Source organism: Oenanthe melanoleuca, chromosome Z (assembly GCF_029582105.1).
Source record: "Oenanthe melanoleuca isolate GR-GAL-2019-014 chromosome Z, OMel1.0, whole genome shotgun sequence".
NCBI classification, from domain to species: Eukaryota; Metazoa; Chordata; class Aves; order Passeriformes; family Muscicapidae; genus Oenanthe; species Oenanthe melanoleuca.
Window position 1 is genome coordinate 66,975,272 of NC_079362.1, and position 20,586 is coordinate 66,995,857.

Below are 20,586 nucleotides of genomic sequence, written 5' to 3' on the forward strand. Positions count from 1 at the left end.
GGGTGCACCTCCCTCCCATTGCTCCCCCTGACTGGGCTTGTCCTGGGCTAAGGTCTCCAAGCAAGGATGACAATCCTCGCCATATTTCACACTAGGGTCAGACCTGACTCCCAAGGAAAGGCTTGTTCTGACAACTAATGGGACCTTTCAAGGTGCAATCTCTGCTGCATCTTGTCACCTGATCTGGGCTCCCCAAAAAGTTGGGTCATGGTTTTCCCACTAACCTCCGACTTAGCTGAATTTGGATCCCTGCAGAGGCCTGGCACCTTATGACAATGTCATCCCAGCTTCAAACCTCTGTATGTGCTTTCCTGAACCTGCCTGCCAAAGTAACCTTTTGATTGGTATGTGAGATTGAGGGGCAGTGGTTAATTACAGCCCCATGTTCCTTCCCTGATATTTATCCCACCACCTCTTGCTTGTACCCAAGCTGGAGGACACTGCAGTGGTATGTTCACAGCCCTGTGCAGGGGTGCTGGAGCTCCCCTGTGCCCAGGATGCCAGGATGAGGCCAGAGCTGCTGCCACGCTGTGCCCGCTCGCCGTCCTTGCTGGAAACTCCGAAGGGTCCCATGTCCAAGCCGGTACCTGGGTGAGAGCCTGGTGCTGGGTCAGGCCAGCGCAGATTGTCAGGGGACAGCTGGGAGTACTGGGATGCCTGCGAGAGCCACAAATCCACCCTGGAGCCTGGCCAGGGATAAGTGTCTTAGGAGAAACAGCCCCTCCACACCCCCAGGGACGTGACCACAAGGGGATGGGGGGTTTCTGTCCAGGATACTGCAGGATGCTGCCCTTGCTGCAGATGATGTTATAGCTCACACTACCAGGAACAGCCCTAGAGGCAAAGGACACATGCCAACCTGCCCGTGCCCCTGTTGCACCCCTCAATGTCCCTGTTGCACCCCACATCACTCCCGCCTGCCCTGCCACTGCTTAGGCCCCCCAAATCCCTGCTGAGTGACAGGGTGGGAACAGGTGGGGACACGCTGGGGCAGCTGCTGCCCGCACAGGTTGGCTCTGGGTGACTATTTCGGGGCGTGAGATCAACGCTGGCAGCCGGGAAGGCTCCGGCCACATTCCCAGACCCACACCACACCAGACTGTGGCTTCCCCACGGATGGGCCACAGTGACTATGGGGTGGGAGGTCCCCCACCTGCACCCCTATTCCACCCTACCCAGGAGTATATTTGGCTGGTAGGAGGAATGGGGCCAGGAGCTGAACTTCACACACAAATACCCCCCCGCTTTCCCTGAAGCCCAAATCCCCCAGAAACAAAATCCCCAAGATCCCCTCCTGCAGTGGTGGCCCCCCGGCAGCACCTGCGAGGCCAGCACATGGCTGGCAGCGGGGGTCCGGCCTGCCGGGTGCCTGGGGCTGGACGTGCCTCAAATATTTTCCATGCTGTATAAGCACCCGTGGTACACTCCCCCCTCCCTTTGCTGGGAAGGAAGGCGCCCAGGCCCCCCTGCCCTCCCCGTCTCCTGGAGAGGCCCGTTGATACCCAGCTGGCAAGAAAGAAGGAAATCCAGATTTTATTGATGAATGTGTCCTTCTGAGGAGACACTGGCATCCCTCACCCCACCCCGGAGGCTTGGAGGGGAGCTGGTTTCCTTCAATCTTTAATATGGGATGCTTAAAGTATCAAAATGGTGAGAGAAGCCTCAGCGAGTGCAAAGGGGAAGGGACGGGGGTCCCGGAGCCGAGGAGGGGTGGGATGCTGGGCTACGGGACCCTGGCGAGAGCTGGGTGTTAGTGGGAAGGGCATAAGCTGGCAGGGAAATAAATGAACTTTGAAAGCTGCAGGCTCAATACTAAAGAAATGGAAAAGTTACAAAAATACTGCAGATCTTGGAAAACAATGCAGGCACTTGGGAAGAAGGAGGAAGGCAGAGCTGGCTGGGGCCGCAGTCGGGGGGAAGCCCTGCAGGAAGGCAAAAAACAGCTCTGGGGGCGAACTCATCACATCATCCCCCATCCTGAGTGGAGGCACTGTGGCTTCCAGCCCTGCTGCTCCCCAGAGGGGCCTGGGCTGAAGAAAATACTCATGGGGTGAACTCAGGGCCCTCCAGGGTAAATGTAGAGGAAGATTCAGCCAGCAGTAAGGCATTGGAGGTGAAAGGCAGCTCCACGCGAGAACTCAGCGAGGGGTGGCTGCTCCCTGCACGCCATCACACAGGAAAGGGCAAGCCACCCGCCTGTCCCCATCCCGCGTGGAGGAGAGAGAAAAAAGGGGCACGAGAGGGAAAGAAGGAGGCACAAGTAAATATCCCCTTGCAGTGGAGAGCTCTGTGGGCCCGCACCCCGGGGCTGGCGGGTGAGCCCTGAGCCAGTGCAGCCCCGGCTCCCACCCCAACCGAGTCCCTCCGAGCGCTCTGATTGTGCCTTGGGTGTGCATGGGAAGGTGGGCTGGGCAGCGAAGCAGAGTTGCTGGTGCGGCACCGGCTTGGAGGGGCAGCTGAGTCAGGCCCGTCGCTCTGGGTGCGGGCAGAGCTCTGGTCTAGCCCAGACAGCCCTTCGCTTGTGGCGGGTCGTCTTAAATAGGAGCAGGCAGTGGGCAGGTGGGCAGGCAGCAGTCTGTGCGGCGAGCGGAGGGCGTGCGGCTCAGTTCTGCTCCTCGTCCCGCAGCTCCGAGGGCAGGAACTTGTACTGCTGCTGCCGGATCATCGCCAGCTTCTTCCGTGCCTCCTCCAGCTCCCGCTCCTTGCGCAGCATCTCCTCCTGGGCGGCGATAATCTGCCAGGAGAGAGCCCCAGGTCACAACTGCCTCCCACAGGAATGGGCCAGAGCCTCTGCCACAGCAATGTCAACCCCAGAGCCGGCTCCTCTGGCTGATGCTTCCCTCCCCTCACAGCCTCTGCCCCGCTGGGCATGAGGGCTTTTTGTCCCTGGGATGGGAGCATGGTGCTCTGGACATAAAGGGGAACAGCACAGCTCCTGGGCTCAGCCCCATGTGCTGTGTAGAGGGTCTCAGCTGCAGGGAGCCAGCACTGGGATTGTGGCACCCCACTGGGTAGATCTCACCCACAGTGCTGCTTCCTCCATGTGTCACAGATGCTGGGATACTGTGGGCTCTGCACCAAGAAGCCAGGGCTTTACACTCCTGGGAGTGTGCACCATCACCCACTGCTACTTGTGGCAGGATAAGGCCCCATTACTCATCTGGTGCTCAGTGGGATAGGTGAACTCACAGTATTTTTGAGAGGCTCTCTCAAGACATGACCTGTGCTGTTGGGTGGTAGGATATGCCTCTGAGACGGGTAACACAGGTTTTGGTGGCACCTAGAGCTGCTGCTGCCCTGAGCAGTGTTACTCCTCACCTGTGCAATCCCTCCGACCATCTTCTCCTTCACCACCACCGTTTCATCATGGTCCTGGAAGGCAGCTGCCTTCTGTGCTGCCTTCACCAGATTGTCTGATGCCCTCTTCACGGCATTTCCAGCAGCCTGCATCAGGGAGGAAAGTGTCAGTGTGAGGCACAGCCCCAGGGCACAATTGCTGCCCAGGGGTGCGAAGAACTCCGGCCCCAAGCTGGGCAGCAGGCAGGACTGGCAGCCAGGAGTGCTGGGAGCTGCAGGCAGGGATTCCTTTACATGGCTCGCTGCCTTGTCACCCGCTCATGGCCATTTCAGGCGCTCCTGCTCCCAGCCAGGCTCTGGCTCCTCTCTGAGCAGCAGAGCAGGGACTGGGAGGCAGCCCTGCTGCCTCTCCCCAGCCCTTGGCCCTAGTGCTGAGACCCCTAACACATGGGCATTAACTTCTTGTGTACCACGGCCTCTGAGGATTAACAGTGCTACAGAACATGCAACCCCCCCACCCCCCCCCCGACCCCCCCATTAATCTCTTGAATGCCAATTAGGAAGTACACCCATTGCAGTTATTCCTGTGCCGGGTCATTGTTCCTGAATGCTGCCAGGCTGATCAGCCCAGCATCACTCACATGCCTGGCACACAGCTAGCAGGGAAATCCAAGCAACCTGGAGCCTGTGTTCCAATGAAGTTCCCACTGATGGCATACAGGCAGGGTGCATGAGCCCTGGAGAGCATCCGTGTGCCCTCACCCCACTCCCAGCCAGCCTTCAAACAACAGGGGCTGAGAGGCAGCCTAGAACTCACCTGGAGCCGCTTCATGGCTTCTGAGTCATGGTCAGCCTTCACCTTGCAGGCCACCAGGAGCTGGGCTGTGGAAGCAGCCACCTGCTTGGCAGAGGAGATGAGCTTCTCCTCACTGGCATGGCCTTGCACCGCGGCGTTGGCGGCTTCGCACAGGTTGTTGGTGGCGGCAGCCACCATGCGTGCCTGTGGCAAGAGAGGCTGTCAGGGGAGGAAAAGGAGCCCTCATTGGCTCCAAGGAGGTTGTGGGGTGTGGGATGGAAAGAACCAGCTTTCACAGTATGTGGGAGAGGGAGGAACACTGAAGGCAAGCAAAAGGACAGAGCATCCTCATGTTTGCAACAGGAGTCAAGACGGAAATTTTCCCCTTAACCCCTCAGCGTGACCTTGATACTCACGGCTGAAATGAGACCCTGGGACCACTGTCCATCATCCACTGCATTGGCTGGGATGGCACCCACCTAAGAACAAGGAGGGAGAGGTAAGAGTCACCACCCTGCACACCTCTTGTCACAGGCATGAGGGTTACAAGCAACCCCAGATGAAGGGAGAACCCTTCTCTACATTTTCTTCTTTCCCTCTTATGGCCTTACTTTTCCTTGAGCCACCAATTCCCGCTGGGCTGCCGAGGCTGCCTTCACCAGGGCACTTGTGGCTGCAGCAATGGATTTGGCAGCTTCCAGGATCTGCTCCTCAAAGTTCAGGCTCTCGTCTGCTTGCTGTGGGCAAAAGCAGAGTGAGTCCCAAGTAGGAGTGCTGGGACAGATGGAGCAGAACAGAAAGATGGCTGCAGGGGGCTGAGCAGAAACATATAAAGCTGGATTAAGGGCTGTGGGGTGCAGCAAGGCATGGGCTACCTGAGGAAAGTCCAGCTGGGGACGTGGGAGGTAGCAGGAGTACAGGAAGAGAGACCAGCTGTCAGATGGGGCTTCAAACCTGGCTAAAGCACAGGCAGGAGAGCCCCAGCCCATCCCAAGCTGAGTACGAAGGCCAGACAAGGCTCAGCACTGCTACCTTGGGCTTGGCTCTTGGTTTCAGCTGCTCCAGCTTCTTGGCTGCAGCCTCAATGGCAGCTGCTGCCCCCAGCAGCTCATTCTCAGCGATGACAGTGGGGTCTTCTGGGTCAACCCACTCTGTCCCTAGAACACCAGGAAGCCAGGCAGGTTACACCTGCATGCAGCCTCATTTTTGAGTTTCCCTGTCTCCTCCAGCAGCTGCTGAGCCCTCCACCCTAATCCCAGTCTTTGGTCCTGCCCCTCTGAGCAGGATCTCTCCTTACCTTTCATGGCCTCAGCTGCCTGGATGAGCTCAGTGACAGAGCTGGCCACACGCTTGGAGTAGCCTGCCAGCTGCTGCTTCAGCTCATGGGTCGGCTTCTGCAGGATCTGGGGGAAGGAGCAAATGTAAGCACCTGGAAAGGGGGACTTCATAGGTCTATTTGGGGTGGGCTCCCCAGGGAAGTAGGATGGGATCCCCCAGCCCTCTCCCACATGTGTACACATCAGGCACTGTCTGAGATGCTTTCTCAAGTGACTCTGGCTATTCTCTTTGTGCCCCAAGATAGGATTAGCTTCCCCAGGGCCCTCCTGCACCAACAGCTTCTGGGACATCTTACAGGCACAAGACCTTCAGCACTCAGCAGCTACCCATGCCAAGATTTCTCCCCTGAAAATAATTTCAAGCTCCAGAAGCATATTCCCTTCTCTGTCTCCATTTTGGAGGTTTGTTTGCAAACACAAGCTGGAAAGGGGTGTACCCTGGAGTGACTTCCCAGCCGAGGAGGGCTAGCCCCATCAGGATGAGCTGGCAGGCAGTGCCCTAAGGGTCCTCCCGTGGGTTGGAGGGACACATGCACACACCACAGCACACGTGTGCACGCACATGGCGTGTGTACGCACAAGCAGAGCTCACTGCTGGCCCGACTTCCACCACACAGGCAGCAGCTGCCCATCAGCTAGAGCGGGGGTGAGTACACAAACACAAACACATGGACCCCAGGATCCCTGTGGACACACGCAAGTCCCACCCCAGCACTGGGCTGGGCACACAGACACGCCATGAGCAAGGCTCATGCTGAAGTTAGAGACCAGCAGGCACCCCAGTGCTGCCTTACTCACCGGCTGACAGAGAGGAGAGGGAAGAGAGAAAAGAAAGCAGTGAACGCCTCAGCCAGGAGAAGGAGATACAGGGGAGGGTAGGGGAAGGTGGGTGCTTCTTGGTGGGGTGAATGGCAGCCAAGAGGAGAAGTGGGAACAAAAGATCAGAGATCCTGGGTGGGGAGCTGTGCTGCCATCATTAGCTCTTACTTCAGCTTTGCAGGGCTAGGCAAGACAGTGCACCTGGATGAGGCTCCCACAGCTACAGGAGTCACCTACACACAGGGTAGCCATGGATCCACTCTCCTCCTCACACCCTTTACACCTTATTTCTCCTGGCCCTGAATTGCTTCACTGCAGTTTTGAGCCACAGAATCTCTCTGCTTTTGGAGGGAGAGACCTATTGTTACCAAATACCAAGTCCCCATGGAAGTTCAAATTCCTACCCCTCCCCAGTGAAATATGCAGGCTTTCCCACTTCTCTGCTGGGAGCCATGTTTTCCAGCCTGAGACAAATAACCCTTATTCATGAACCCTAACCATACTTGTTCATGCTCTGCAAAAGGCACTGGTTCCCTTGGGGACACAGTGTACAGCAATGACCTTGCTGCTGCTAGGGAATGAGGCAGCAGCCCATCTGCCATCTGCCATCTCCCCTCCCATTCCCCTAGATCCTTCCTGCTTGTGGTTTCCCAGAAACCTGCTATCCTCTGATAAAAAGGACCTGTGAGCTTCACTCCTGCCTTCACAGACTACAGCACTGTGGAGACTGAGGTGAGTCCTGGCTTTCTCCTGGACTTGTGTTGGGCCGTCCAGCAGAGTCACAGAGCAGTGTGAGGCTCAAAGTACACAAGCTGATGGCACACAGTGATGGCTGGTTTGCCCTCATGAGCACATTTAGTCTAAATGCCTTATTATTAAACCTGCTGTCTGCTCTGACAACATGTTTAAAACTGCTAAATGATCTCTGTCTGGAGCTGAAGGCACCCCGGAGGCTACAAGCTTACTAAGAGCCACCTCCAGTGAGTATTTTAAGGGATGTTCCAATGTATGATAGTCAAAACATTGCATGGCAGCAAGATGGTAACACCCAAAATACAGGGGAATAGCATGCTCCTACAAGTAGGCTGACCTCGGGCACTGCCACACTAAGTCATTAGCCTAATCATCTGTTAACAACAGGTCAGCCAGAGAATTTCTACTCAGCACTCCAGCCTTGGCTGCCATGATTCATGTGTGCCTGAAGCATCTTCCAGGCAGACATTTGATCCAGATGCAGAGGATGGAAAACTCACTGCTCCCCTTGGAACTGTACCCCAGTGGTTACCTCCCTTGAATAAAACAACCCTTTGACTTCTCCTCTACCCAGCTTCAATTTCTAGCCATCGATTCCTGCCCACCTCCCCCTGCTGCTGACAATACTGGTTACCCTCTAGGCCCTCTGCCTAAGGGGGCGTTCCTTGCAGGAAACCACAGCCTGGGCTCCACCACTTTGTAGCTGGTGATCATGACAGTAGACACTCACTAACCGGCTTAGTGCAGTCTTGACACAGAGCTGAATCATTGTCAGTCTTTGCCCTGACTTCAGTTTGAGAGATCTCACAGCACTATGGGTTGAGTGTGCACATCCCCACAGTGCCCCTGACTCCACTTCTGTGGTCTTGCCAAGAATGCAAACTGTTGGAAGGACTTTACTGGATCTTTTCTACCATGCTAGAGGCTTAATTTACTTCCTGTAAACTAATGTTGCAGATAAAGTCCTTGGGAGGACTCAGTCAGAGCTAGACTGGATCAAAAGGATGCAGCAAGCACTTGCAGTCATTATCTTTGCTATGGCAGGCACTGTCCATCTCCCACACATAGTGCTGTGGACAAGCTTTGTTTTCCCACTGCCTGAGCTCCATTATTTCTACCACTTTTACTGGAAGCTTTATTTTTACAAGATTATGCTACCATGTTACTGACTCCCAGCCTCCATCTGTTTGCAGCCAGGTAATCTCCATCTGTTACTAGCAAAATACTTTTCTTAGAGCCTGCAGAGCTCTCTGACATCTGCTTCCATGGCAGGGGCATGGACACATGCTGTGCCACCACAAGCAGCAAAAGGGGCTGTGCAAAGGCCTCAGTGGGAAGAGGTGAAGAGCCCAAAGGACCCTGAGGATTTGGGGACCACCCAGGCAATCTATGGTCAGCCTCTGCCCACCCTGGGAACTGGGGTGGGGACACTCACCACCAGAACATGCTCCAGCAGCTCCAGGTAGCCATCAGCACACTCCTTGCCGAAGCGCAGCGCCCGCTGCCGCACGTCCCCGCTCACCTCCGGGTGGTAGGCTGCTTCCTGCAACCCGGGCACAGGGAAACCCCGATTCACATCCAGCACCATCCCTGCCTCCACCCACAAATCCGTGCCAGAGACCCACACCCGCCACCCGCTCGCCCCACCTTGCAGGAGCGCAGCATGTCCGCGATGGCCCGGCGGCTCAGGTTGGCCGTGGCGATGACGTCCTCCTGCCGGCACGAGTTGCCGGCGGCCACCGCTTTGGCTGTGGCCATCGTGATGCCTTTCGTCATGCGGATAAAGTCCTCCGGGGTGGAGACCTTGGCGGGAGGCACCGGGGAGGAGAAGACCTGCGAGGAGAGAGGCAGCGGTGAGCGTGGGGCGGCGGGCAGGCAGCGCGGCAGCCGCAGCACCGCGGCCGTGCTCACCGCCAGCTCCTGGCGAATGTGCTCAATCGTGGCCTCCAGGGCCCGTGTCCCCTTCGTGGCCTCGTCCTCGACAGCCTTCACTGTCTTCAGCAAGGAAGTGACATTTGTCACCATCACCTATGGAAGGAGAAAGAGAGCCAGGTGAATCCCCATACAAGCACCTGTCCTTCCCCTGTGGATTGGTCCAAAACTGTCTCATCCTCACACTCCACTCACACTGCCTCAATTGCTCCTCTGCATGCTGTGTTCCACCTTCATGTGTTCCTTCCTACCCTTTTGTCCTGACTGCACCCCAGTTGTGCTCCTATGCTCAATTAGGCAGAAAAAACCACTTCTCTTTCTCCTTCTTCTTCTCCAGCCCCTTCTCCCCAGCACAACCAGCACAGACCTTGGCAGAGTTCTTCAACTGGTAGACAGCAGGGTCATCTCCAGCTTTGCCAGCAGCTGCTTTGGTGGCACCAATCAGGTCTCCAAGTGCCTTGGCCACATCCTTCACAGCATTGATCAGGACCACCTAGGGAGAGCAAGACAAGGGCTGAGCTAAAGTCACACTTAGGCTGGGGGTGGTGTGGCCCAACAGTGAGAGATTTGAGCACCACAGGTCATACAGGGAGTCCAGCTTAGCCAGCACCAGCCAAAGCCCAGCCCCTTCTCTCCCCAACTCTTGGGATCCAGCCTGAGCACCACATGATATCTGCATCCCTCAACCCCTCCAAGCAAGCTACCAGCAGTTTCCACCCAGCCCACACACCAGTCACACCTGGGTTTCTGGGTCTTCAGATCCCAGGCTGGCAGCACCCAGCTTCACCACCTCTGCCAGGCGGGTGATGGTGGACACAGAGGACTGGGCAGCCTGGGCTAGCTTCTCCTGGCTGGCCGTGGCGTTCTGCACCAACACCTTGGTGTCCTCCACCAGTGCCTTGGCTGTCTTCAAGATGCCCTCCCTGGAGAGAAAAGGTGTGTCAGGGAGGACACAGCCTCTGCTGCATGGATGGTCCTTGGGGTACAGAGAGACTGTGGATCCTGGTTTTTCCATGTACAAGCTGGAGTTTCAGGAAACTGAGCCAGCACAACTTGAGCTAGAAGCTCTCTTTGGGGCTGGTCCACAGCTCAGAAAGACCATGGGAAGAGCTTGACACCTTGTCTCTGGCTTAGCAGAGGCTGGACATGGTGCCTGGGTACCTGTGGTCAGCAAAGGTCTCAGAGTTCTCTCGGTTGAGGGTTCCTGCTGTAGCAAACATGATGGTGGTGTCAAGGTCAGCGATGATGCCAGAGACAGCACTGGCTGCTGTGATGCAGGCTTGTGTCCCACGGTTCCCAGCCTGAAGAGCTGCCAGCACATGAGACACCTGTGGGATACAAGTAAAGTGACTGGGAGAGCAGAGCAGGTTCTGGGAACCCTCACTACACACACCTCCAATGCCCCCAAGGGTGGACCTGCTCCCATTCCACTGGGAATATTTTGGTCTGCACCCCTTCTTAGCTTCCAGTTACCTAAAGATGCTGGACTCTGCTAGTTTTCAAATTAGTAAGATTTGCAGATGCCAGGCACAATTGACAAGTGTTTATTTTTGTGTTTTCCCTTAAAAGTGCTGCTGCTCTACCCTTATCAACTAGACTTTTCAAGCCACATTTTCATCTGTTCTTCAGAAGTGTGCTCTTCAGATTGGCTTGATGGACAGGATGCCAGCAAAAGTTGAAGGGGAGACTGATCGCTGACCATGAGCTGCGAGCATTGCTGCAGATGCTTTGCCCTACTCTGCAAAAACACATCTGTAGAGCCCTGGCCTGCCACCAGTGTGTAGGTCAGTTTTCCCAGGCAGGCTGCAGCACCCGGACATCACACTCACCAACCACAAGCACCAGCTGCTGTTACAGTGTCTGCAGAGGGGGATTCATCCTCCACCCCAACAGCCGGGCAGGGGGAGTGTGGCCAAGAGAGCCAACAGAATCCAACAGGAAAGAAGCTGTGGTGCTTCCAAGGGTACATGGCTGAATCCAGCATCCGTCCCACCTCATCATGCTGTCAAACCCCTCTCTTGACCACCTACCTTCTCAGAAACCTTGCGTGCACTCTCTATCAGCTCCTTCTTGGTGTAGGCATCGCTGGGGCTGCACTGCAGGGCTCCAGCCTTGGTGACCAGGGCAGCACAGCCATGACCCAGCTCCTGCACCCGGCGCTTGATGTGAGAGCCAATCTGTAGAGGAATGTGTGTGTCACAGAGTCAGCAGGGAACTAAGCCCTGCATCTGTGATACCCACTGGGAAACACCTGCCACTCAGCTCCTCTTTCCCAATCCTCCCACTCAGGAGAAGGAAAAAGGAAACACAGCTTTGCTCCTTGTTTCTATGCCATGTTTCAGGGGAGGTGTGAAAGCTGCCTGCCCCCAGCTCCAACAGGAGGTTCAAGTATCCCCGTCCTCTGTTCTCACGCCCCAAGAGTCCCTGCTCTGACTCACAGCACACTCCAGCACTTCCCCCAGGCTCCCACCTCTTCGTTCTCGGCAGTGAGGGCAGCCGGCTTGGCCTCTTGTGCCAGCTGTCCATAGTCATGGGTGAGTTGGTTGGCCAGTATGCCCAGCTCATCTGGGTTGGTGGTGGATTTGGTGACCTGTTGATGGAAGAAGAGCAGGAGTTGGACAGGGCAAGGAGGGCAGTAGCCTGAGTGAGTGGCAGGCAGTGCATTCTACAGTGACAGGCTTGCTTGCACCCACCATTTCCTGCACAGTCACTGCAATAGCCTTGGCTGTCTTCACCATCGTAGTCTGGTAATCCACAAAGCTACCTTCTGGCTCACCCATGGGCCCTTCGTCCAGCTGCAAGAAACCACCAGGAGATTCTGGCTCCAGGTCTGACCCACAAGGTCTTTAACTTGTAGGTTTGACCCTGACTCTTCCTCTCTCCCACAGCCAGCCTGTCCTGGTCCCCTCATTCCTTCCCTCACCTGGTTGATGGCTTGGGTGATGGAGTCCACCATGCCCCCCACAACACCTGCAGCACTGGCTGCCTCATTCAGGGTGGTGGTCAGGTCCTCCACTGCCTCCTTCATCATCTGCACAGCCTCTTCCAGAGCCTCCTGAGTGTGGGCAGCTTGCTGCAAGGAGAAGCGAGAGTGAGGGAAGGCAGGCTGTGGCTCCCCACCCAGCAGGGATAGGGGCACTGCACAGTGACCCTGGGTTTTCCATGTCTGGCTCAAGTGTGTGCACCATGCAGCACCCACACACAAAGGAAGGCATGCCACTGACAAAGGTGCCTTCTACTCACCTTGGGGTTCCCACCAGCCTCCTTGGCTGTGTACAGCATTTGCAAGGCAGATTCAGCCAGTGTTTTGGTCTGGTCCAGGAGGTTCATCTGCTGCTGGTGGTTGGGTGTTTTGGAGGCAGCACCAACAGCTGCCATAATGAGTGGCTCAAAATACTGAGCCATCTGGGACACCTAGGGAAGAGCAGTGTCAGCACCAGCAGCTTCCAGCCCCAGCTGCCGTGTACCTCTACTCCCCAGACACCAAGTGCCACAACCCCTTACCTTGTGCCCCAGCTGCGAGGCCTCGGCCCGAGCTGCAGCAGCCACAGGCTCGATCAGGTGGCTGATCTCCTGCACAGCCGTGATCATCTGATTGTGCAATGCCTGTGCAAAGAGAGGGTGTTGCATGAGGCTGCAGCAGGGCTGCGGTCCCTTCATGCTGCTGAGAGTCCAGGGAAGGATGCCCACTCCCTTAGGCTTGCCCACAGGGTGACTCTGACGCACCTCCTGGGAGATATCCTGCCGGGGGGCCAGCTGCTGGCTGATGGCAGCGAGGGATGCCTGGTCCACGTCCCGCAAGCATCTGTTCAGGACCTCAATGGCCTCATCACACTCCCGCTGTCCTGGAGCTTTGTCCCTGAGTGACAGATGAATCAGCCAAGCACTGGTAGCTGCTACACCACTCCTTCACTCCAGCCTTGCCTGGTGCTGGTGAGGAGCAAGACCCCCCCCCTCCTGGACTTTGGGGCAACCTAGTGTGATAGAGCCTGGGCACATCAGTGTGTGTTCTCATCAACCCACGTGAAAACTGGAGGAGCAGCTTCCACGAAGGACAAAAGGGATAGCATCTTCCATCCCATCCCTTGCCTGCCTGAACCAGCTGCGTCCAAGGAGATGATGAGCCAAAACATTCCCAGGAATGTTAGCTCAGGGGAGGGTTATCTGCCAGCAGGGACAGAGCCACAGCCACAGAAGGACTCAGCTCACCTCATGTTGGTGATTAACTTCTTGATGGAGTCCGAGACCGTGCGTGAGTGGCCAGCGAGCACTGACCACTGTGGTGGGTCCTTGGGGTTGACAGCCAGAGAGCGGGCAGTCTGGATGAGGCCAGCAGAGCTCTCCAGCATTGTCTTGGCTGAAATGACAATGGGCTCCATGGCTCTGCGCCCCTGCACAGGGAAACAACAGGCTGGTGAGATAAAGGAGTGTGCATGGGAAGTTGCTCTCTCTCTCCCATGACCCTTACCCTGAAGCAGCCCCTTGAACCCCAAGGCTTGCTGCTACCTCCCCTCACACCCCTTCAGTGCAGGCCACCCAGTCTCAGGGACAGCACAGTTTCTCTCCACCCCAGAGCAGAGCCTGTCACATCCAGGCTCCATCCCCCTGTCTCAGCAGCATCCCACCTCTGGGCTGATCTGTGCAGGAACGGTGGCAAATTCTGGGTTGGAGGCGAAGGCTGTCAGGTTATCCACAGCCTCTATGAGAGGGGCAGTGGCAGCACGGCACCGCTCCCGGTTCTCTTCATTGAACTCGCCATCCAGGGCCTGGTGTGGAGAGACCAGAGCAGTTACCGAAACCCCACTGTACCCCAAAGCCCATCACTACCACACTGCCTCAGAAAAGACTCTGTACCTTGATGGTCTTCACCAGGTTGGCTGTGCTGTTGGCCACCTCCTTGGCCGACTGGACAAACTGGCGCTTGGCCACAGGATTGGCGGTGCGGGAGGACGCCAGACGGCACGTGTTGCACAGGGCCGAAGTGTGTTTTGCTACGATGGTGGCTGCTGACAGGACCTGCAGGGGAAAGCAGAGTAAGGCAGGATCCACCATGACCCATTATTCCTACAGTTCTCCCTTCTCACCCACCCTGTGTAGAACACCAGTGACCACAGGCATCCGTTTTGGGACCCAAGAAGGATCACTAAGATCCTGCATGCCCACACAGCCCCCTATCTGGACTGTCATCACTGCACCAAAGCCACTAGCTGGCTCCCAGTGCAGCTGATGGGGCCTCATGAGACACTAGTCATCACCTTGGTCAACTCTTGGGATGCAGCATTTCCAACCAGCCTCACATTCCTTTGGATGCAAGCAAATGCCTGTAATGGAACCCTGTCCCACACTTACCTGGGACTGAGTACAGGCAGGATCCACCAGGTTCTGGCAGGCCATCTGGATGGCTTGGTTAGCTCTAGCAAACTGAGTTGGGTCCACCAAGCCCTGCTGTCCAGCCTGGCTGTTGGGGTCTGAGACCCCCACAAGGTAGGCAGCCTAGGAGCATGGGAGATGTGGTGAGAGAGAGTCTGTTCACTGCAGGGAGGCTCACAGAGGGCATGAGCTGCCAAGGAGTCTGGCAGCATTTCCCACTGATTTGGAAGGGCAGGGGTGGGGTGCATGCAGCAACTATGCCCCTGGGGTAAGGCTTAGGGCTGGGACCGAGTGTCTCACCTGGGCAGCTGCCTCTGTCAGCCCACAGAGAGCTTTGGAGGCGGCACTGATGGATTCGCCAAACTCAGGCAGTTTGCTGTTCTTGGCATTCTGGGAGATGCCAGCCATGGACTCTCCCAGCACCTGTAGGAAACACCACAAACTGATTATGGAGACTGTCTCCTACAGTGCTCCCAGGATCAGAGCTCACTGTGCTTCACAGGGAAGAACCACCTATCCCTTTGCTCCTATATCCTTCCCAAGCCCTCCCTATTCTTTCCCAAACCTCCATTCAGGGCTTACCTTGGAGTTCTCCATGACACTGTCAAGGCAGTTGAAGTAGGACATGTCATTGACAGTCTGGGTGGGGTTCTCCAACAGTTCTTTCACCGTCTGCAGGGACACAGGTGTCATACCCAGAGGAAAGCTCTGCATCCTCCACTTGCACCTCCTCTTCATTCCCTCCAGCTCATTGCAGTGGGGTGCAGCCCCCACTATACCAAACATCTCAACCCCTCCAGTGCCTTTCCAACATGCAGTTTCTTACCTCCAGCTCCCGCAGGGCATTGTCACATTCCTTCTGGCCTGGGGCCTGCTGGGTGCACATGGTGATCAGCTGGTTAATGCTGTCAGTCACAGCCCTGCCAAGGACATGGGAGAAAGATCCACATATCAATGCCTGCCCCACCACCCAGCCCCACTACTATGGCCAGCAGCCCTTAAGGGGCAGTTACTCTTACCGTGCTGCTGCTGCCAGCTGATTCTTGAGGTTGGGTGCGGCAGGATCAGCAGAGAGAGCCTTTGCAGCCAGCAGCAGCTTGCTGGAGGACATGGAAATGCTCTTCAAGTTTGACACCACCTGTGCCTGGTCCTCCTTATTCTGCAAAGAGCCAAGATGAGTTTTCTGCAGCATCTTTTTAAAGTCCACACCCATCCTGGGCCTTCTCTGGGAACTTTCCAGCCAAGCTAGTTCCCTTCATCCAACTCGTCCGCCAACAGCAAGCATACATGAATTCTTGCCAAACTAACTCAAGTCACCTTCTTCTCACTGTTGCTGTGGTTTTGCACAGCTCCAGTCCCCACCTCCCTGGCTGTATTGGCCAGAGCCAAACTAATCCAAGCCACCCTCCCCCTGTTGCTGTGGTTTTGCACAGCTCCAGTCCCCATGTCCCTGGCTGCATTGGCCACAGCCACCCTAACCACCACTGCCTGGCCTTTGGTCAGCCACCTTCTCAGATATCCCAAATCTTTCCCTGCATTCAGGATACCCCAACAGACATTTCTTCTCACCGGGGACTGGCTGGCCATCTCCACTCCTGCCTGCAGGAATTCATTGAAGTCATGTCCAAATTTGCCAGAGGACTTAGCCAGGTCTTGAGGGGTGCCACGTGATGCCTGCACCAGCTCATTGGCGGACTGATTGAGCCCTGCTGCTGCCTGGTTCAGCTGGCTCTGCGCCTCCTGGAAACTCTTAGTACTGGGAGGGAACTGGAAGAAAGGAGAGAGGTTAGGAGAGGCAGAGAGATGACTGGAGATGGCAGATGAAAGTCTGGCACATGCCTGGGGATATGCTAGAGGAACCCGATGCAGTTGGACCAGCCTGCATTGCTTCCCCCTTCCCTTCCCACCCCAGCTCAGCTCACCGAATCTGAGAGCAGCCTCTTGCTGGCCTCTCCCACCATGCGGATGGCAGCATCCACGTCCCTCTGCCCTGGCAGGCAGTTAACGCAGCGGTTCAGGGCCTGTGACACTGCCTTGGCCACCTACAGGGAAGCAAAGAGAGGTCACCACCTCCCAGCCAGCCCCACAGCCTGACAGGGCACACTAGGGTACTCACTGTCCCACCTGGGCCAGGCGCTGCTGGCTCTCTGGGTCACCAGGCTTGGCCACTGCTTTCCGGGCCTCCTCGATAAGGTTGTTGGCTTTGTCCATGACATCACTGGCACACTCCAGCATGGCACTCTGTGCCTGAGGGTCGGAGGTGTTGGCTGCCACACCACGGGCAGCCTGGCTGAGTGAGCGCAGGGCCTGGGCCACTTCCCGGGCAGCAATTCCTGGGGGGATGGAGAGGTCAGTGCCTGTCAGCTCAGTGCCCCTTCCCCCAGCCCTGCTGTGGAGGCTAGTACCTGTGTAGTTCTCATTGCCCTGGGCCACCTCTCCCAAGAGATGAGCAATGGCGGAGCTGACAGCTTTGGTGCTGTTCCCCAGGTCCTGGGCACACTTCTCCATCTGCAAGGGGGCCAAGTTGGGACATGCCGATGAGCTTCACTTTTTGGCAATTCCATTGCCCCAGAATCCACCCTGAGCCACCCTTCCCTACACCCTCACCGTCTCTCCTGGCAGAGGCTTGAGCTTGCCATCACGGGCAGCTGCCTTCGCTTCCTGCAAATCCCTCTCCAGGCTCTGCACCAGACCCAGCGCAGAATCTATCTCCAAGGGTCCACATGCCTCTTGAGCCTGTGATGGGGCAGAAGGGAAGGTAAGCAGGTGACCACTGAGCCTACCTGGCTGCGGCAGAGACCAGAACCTGCCACCAGGCTGCCCCCACCATTTCCCACTGCTCTGCACAGCTGGTGTCTCACCACAGGATGGGTCAAAGCCTCTCACCTTCTGGGCAGCTGTGCGGAGCTCGGCCAGAGCTGCAGCCAAGTTCTTGGCACACTGGCTGAGCTGCATAGCAGAGGCTTGGTCTGTTATGGTGGGGACGGTGGCCTTGGCTGCAGCTACCATCTTACCACCAGGCTGTTGGGCCAGAAAAAAAAGCAGTGAGAAGGGGACAAATATGCAGCATCTCAGCTGCAGCTACCATCTTACCACCAGGCTGTTGGGCCAGAAAAAAAAGCAGTGAGAAGGGGACAAATATGCAGCATCTCAGCTGCCTGCGTGCAGATCTCCCAGCGTCTTAAAGGAACACACACGGTAGGAAAGCTGCAATGCCAGAGCTGGCATGGAAGGCTCTGGGCAGTATGGATACCTGTAGGAAGTTCTGGCTGGCAGCAATGAGAGCCAGCTGGGCGCTGGGGCTGTCTGGCTGGGACTGGCTTCCTCGGACGCCTTGCACCAGCATCGGGATCTGCTCTGCCACCACCTGCCAGAGAAAAGGGTCACTGGAGAGGATCAGTCAAAAGGACATGGATTTAACCCAGGACCCAGTGATTGAAAGATCAGCTCCTACAGGACCTAAGTGAGCACTCCAGGATCCAGTCTGACCACTGCGGTGGAGCAGGAAGCACCAGCATGGCTGATGGGAGATGAGACAGGGAGAGGGAGCACAGGAGATGCCAGGGTCAGGCCCAGGCCCTTACCTTGCAGCTCTGCACCAGCTGCTGCTGCGCGGCGGGGTTCTTGTTGGAGGAGGAGGCGTGCTGCGCGGCAGCGATGGTCTGTGTGGCCGAGGCAGCGGCCTGCTTGGCTGCATGCTGGCACAGGGAGGCACAGGTTAACAATGGCAGTCTGTATTGAGCCCCCCCGCCATGACCAGGGCCCAGATTCCCACACAACTTCTCCTGTGCCTACTCCTGTGGCACCCAAGCACCCCCGGCACCCTCACTGCCCAGCACCCCAAAGCAACATGGTGCACACAGGGGATGGGAGATCTCTCTGTGATGCAGCACAGACACTGTACTTGAAAAGGACTTGATCCCTCTCTGTGTATATGAAGAGGAGTTACATGGGGGCTCCTGGTCAGGTCTTGCTCACCCTCTGCAGATCCTTGCCCAGCATCTTACCTCCAGCTTGTGCACAAGCTTCTTCTTGATGGCATTCTGGGCTGCAGCATTGGTTGCCATGCGGAGCCCTTCTGCTGCCTCACGCAGCCGCTGCTGCTGCTCCTCGCTGTCTGGGTGGGCTGCAGCTCCCTGGAGAAAACAGAAAACTGATTACTCTTCTCAGGGACTATGGAGACCCTTTTCTTCCTGAAGCAGCACCTCTGCTCCCCACAAGAAGCCCTATTTATGGTACTCCAGAGATGTTCAAAGCCTCTCTGGAAGAGTCCATGAGCAAGAGAGGTAACAGCTTCTCTGCTACCACTCACAGCCTCCTAAAGCTCCTTCACAGGAGGAGCCCACCCCACAGATCCCTGGCTCAGTGCAAGACCTTGGAACTGCTGCTCAATGAGGGGCACCCAGGACTGAGCCAACAACATTGGACATGGCTGGGGCCAAAGCCAGCATCTATCCTTCCCTATATACTGACCTTTGCAGCCTCCACCATCTTGGCAGTGGCATCAGCCAAGATCTTAGCTGCACTCAGAAGCTTGCGTGAATTCTCCAGATCTGTCTCTCCCTCAGCATCAGCTTTGATGGCATTGACAAGGTCAGAGGTGGCCTGGGCCAGAATACGAGCCTGACGCACCATTTCTCCTGGAACAGAATGGAAATGTGGCCTGTTAGCAAGTCCCAAGGGCCCTCTGATACCTCCCTATCCATTGTGCTCTGCCCTGGGTGTGTCATTCTCACCTGCATCACCCATGGAGCTGAATATATTCTCGGTGACGTTCAGGATGGTGTCAGTGGCCTGGTCATAGCGCCCGATGGGCTGCCCACCCAAGGCATGCTGCTTGATGTGCTGCAGCAGGTCGTTCAGGGCCTGGGTGACAGCCGTGGCTGCCACCCCCACCTGTTTCAGGAGCTGGTCATCACTGGTGGCTGCCTTAGAGGCCTCCACACAGCCCTCAGCTGATTTGGCCACCAACTTGCCAGCCTCGATCAGCTGCTCCTGGCAAACTGGGGAGCTGATTGTGGGAGCCACAACCTGGAAGGGAAGAGAAAAGCTGGGCAGCAAGCATGGTATGCTCCATGGAGGAGCTATCCCAAACTTCTGCTCCTCGAAAGAGGATCATCATTGTTTGAGCACACTGGCAGGGACTCCCAACAAGCTGCAGCCCACACTTCCTGTACCAGATTTCCAAAGTCCTGCCTTAGGATATGTGGTCCTGGCACACCTAGGAGCCCACTGCAAAGCTGCCCCCCTGCCAGGTGAAATTCATAGCCATGCTGAGGCAAGGGTTATCTTTGCTGCTTACCTTGGTGCAGGCCACCAGCTGGGAGGTGGAGAGGGCACACTGGGTGGCCGCTGCAATCACCTGTGTCTGCAGCGCGGCATCCTCTGTTTTCTGAGCCACGTTCTTGGCTTTGAGCACCAGTGCAGCAGCAGCGTTGGCCACCGCCTTTGCCAGCTGCATAAGCATGTCCTGGGAGGGGACAGAAAGGGTCAATGAGGCAGCCATGCCAGTGGGAGCAGCCGCAGCCATCTGCAGAGGCTGCAGGGCTCTCGTGAAATATTCAGATGGGAAATGTGAGACCTCGGGGGGCCTTTCATCCACTCTGTCCCAGCACCAGCAGTACTGAATACCTGGAAAGGCTGGCAACACCTTGACCTCATCTCCACTGTGTGCTACAGCTGGCAGTGAGGCTGTAGCCTGGCCTTGTGCTGCAGCCTGCATTGCCATGAACACCACCTGCAGAACCTCAGGCAATGCTCAGCATCACTGCAATACCCACTGCCCAGGCAACCACCCAACCCCAATTGTGCCTTAGCAAGAACCTGCTGCAAGGCACTGCTGGTACTCTCTGGATTTGATTTGGTTCGCAAATATTTGAACACAGGGAAAAGATGACACACCCTTCCGGTCAAACACAGGCACAAGCCAGCCATGGCACACCCACACCATGGGCAGCTGCCAGCAAGAGGCAAGTGGGAGATGCTCCCATGGTAGTCACCTGTATTGCAGGTAGGCCAGCTATTATTTTTCAATTCTAACCTGTTGGCTGACAAGCTAGAATACACCGCTCTTGTTATTCCCAAAGCTAAAAGAGAGGTGTGACAAGTAAACCAGCCTCCTCTCTCCCGGATGGCAGGTATGTAATAGGTGCCAGGAGGCAACAGGCACACACCAGCACATGGCAAACTGCTTTCCTGTAGGGCACCAGACAAAACAGCACACTGCAGCCTTCAGGATTAGCCCCTGTAGCACACTGCTGGTGAAAACTGGCAGCACCAGCA

At 56.5% G+C, this 20,586-nt stretch overlaps 1 protein-coding gene across 2 annotated transcripts in view; it reads right to left on the minus strand.

Annotated features, from left to right (window-relative positions):
- Positions 1–1,507: 1,507 nt before the first annotated feature.
- TLN1 (talin 1) overlaps positions 1,508–20,586 on the minus strand; it is a 34,789-nt gene continuing 15,710 nt past the window's right edge. For both annotated transcript variants that reach the window (XM_056514846.1, XM_056514845.1), the window contains 40 exons: positions 19,607–19,774; positions 19,041–19,335; positions 18,778–18,944; positions 18,312–18,440; positions 17,889–18,002; positions 17,558–17,671; positions 17,191–17,325; positions 16,912–17,040; positions 16,710–16,812; positions 16,429–16,637; positions 16,227–16,346; positions 15,874–16,071; positions 15,324–15,463; positions 15,131–15,224; positions 14,887–14,976; positions 14,605–14,727; positions 14,284–14,427; positions 13,789–13,950; positions 13,560–13,700; positions 13,144–13,325; positions 12,661–12,793; positions 12,439–12,540; positions 12,178–12,348; positions 11,858–12,007; positions 11,628–11,729; positions 11,405–11,524; positions 10,965–11,111; positions 10,096–10,262; positions 9,674–9,857; positions 9,302–9,427; positions 8,914–9,030; positions 8,650–8,835; positions 8,438–8,545; positions 5,391–5,496; positions 5,126–5,250; positions 4,705–4,830; positions 4,510–4,572; positions 4,115–4,297; positions 3,319–3,444; positions 1,508–2,734 (listed from right to left, as the gene is read on the minus strand). In XM_056514846.1, the coding sequence (XP_056370821.1) occupies positions 2,603–2,734; positions 3,319–3,444; positions 4,115–4,297; positions 4,510–4,572; positions 4,705–4,830; positions 5,126–5,250; positions 5,391–5,496; positions 8,438–8,545; positions 8,650–8,835; positions 8,914–9,030; positions 9,302–9,427; positions 9,674–9,857; positions 10,096–10,262; positions 10,965–11,111; positions 11,405–11,524; positions 11,628–11,729; positions 11,858–12,007; positions 12,178–12,348; positions 12,439–12,540; positions 12,661–12,793; positions 13,144–13,325; positions 13,560–13,700; positions 13,789–13,950; positions 14,284–14,427; positions 14,605–14,727; positions 14,887–14,976; positions 15,131–15,224; positions 15,324–15,463; positions 15,874–16,071; positions 16,227–16,346; positions 16,429–16,637; positions 16,710–16,812; positions 16,912–17,040; positions 17,191–17,325; positions 17,558–17,671; positions 17,889–18,002; positions 18,312–18,440; positions 18,778–18,944; positions 19,041–19,335; positions 19,607–19,774 (5,631 nt within the window). In that variant the 3' untranslated portion in view covers positions 1,508–2,602. The remainder of the gene's footprint in view (positions 2,735–3,318; positions 3,445–4,114; positions 4,298–4,509; positions 4,573–4,704; positions 4,831–5,125; positions 5,251–5,390; positions 5,497–8,437; positions 8,546–8,649; positions 8,836–8,913; positions 9,031–9,301; positions 9,428–9,673; positions 9,858–10,095; positions 10,263–10,964; positions 11,112–11,404; positions 11,525–11,627; positions 11,730–11,857; positions 12,008–12,177; positions 12,349–12,438; positions 12,541–12,660; positions 12,794–13,143; positions 13,326–13,559; positions 13,701–13,788; positions 13,951–14,283; positions 14,428–14,604; positions 14,728–14,886; positions 14,977–15,130; positions 15,225–15,323; positions 15,464–15,873; positions 16,072–16,226; positions 16,347–16,428; positions 16,638–16,709; positions 16,813–16,911; positions 17,041–17,190; positions 17,326–17,557; positions 17,672–17,888; positions 18,003–18,311; positions 18,441–18,777; positions 18,945–19,040; positions 19,336–19,606; positions 19,775–20,586) is intronic.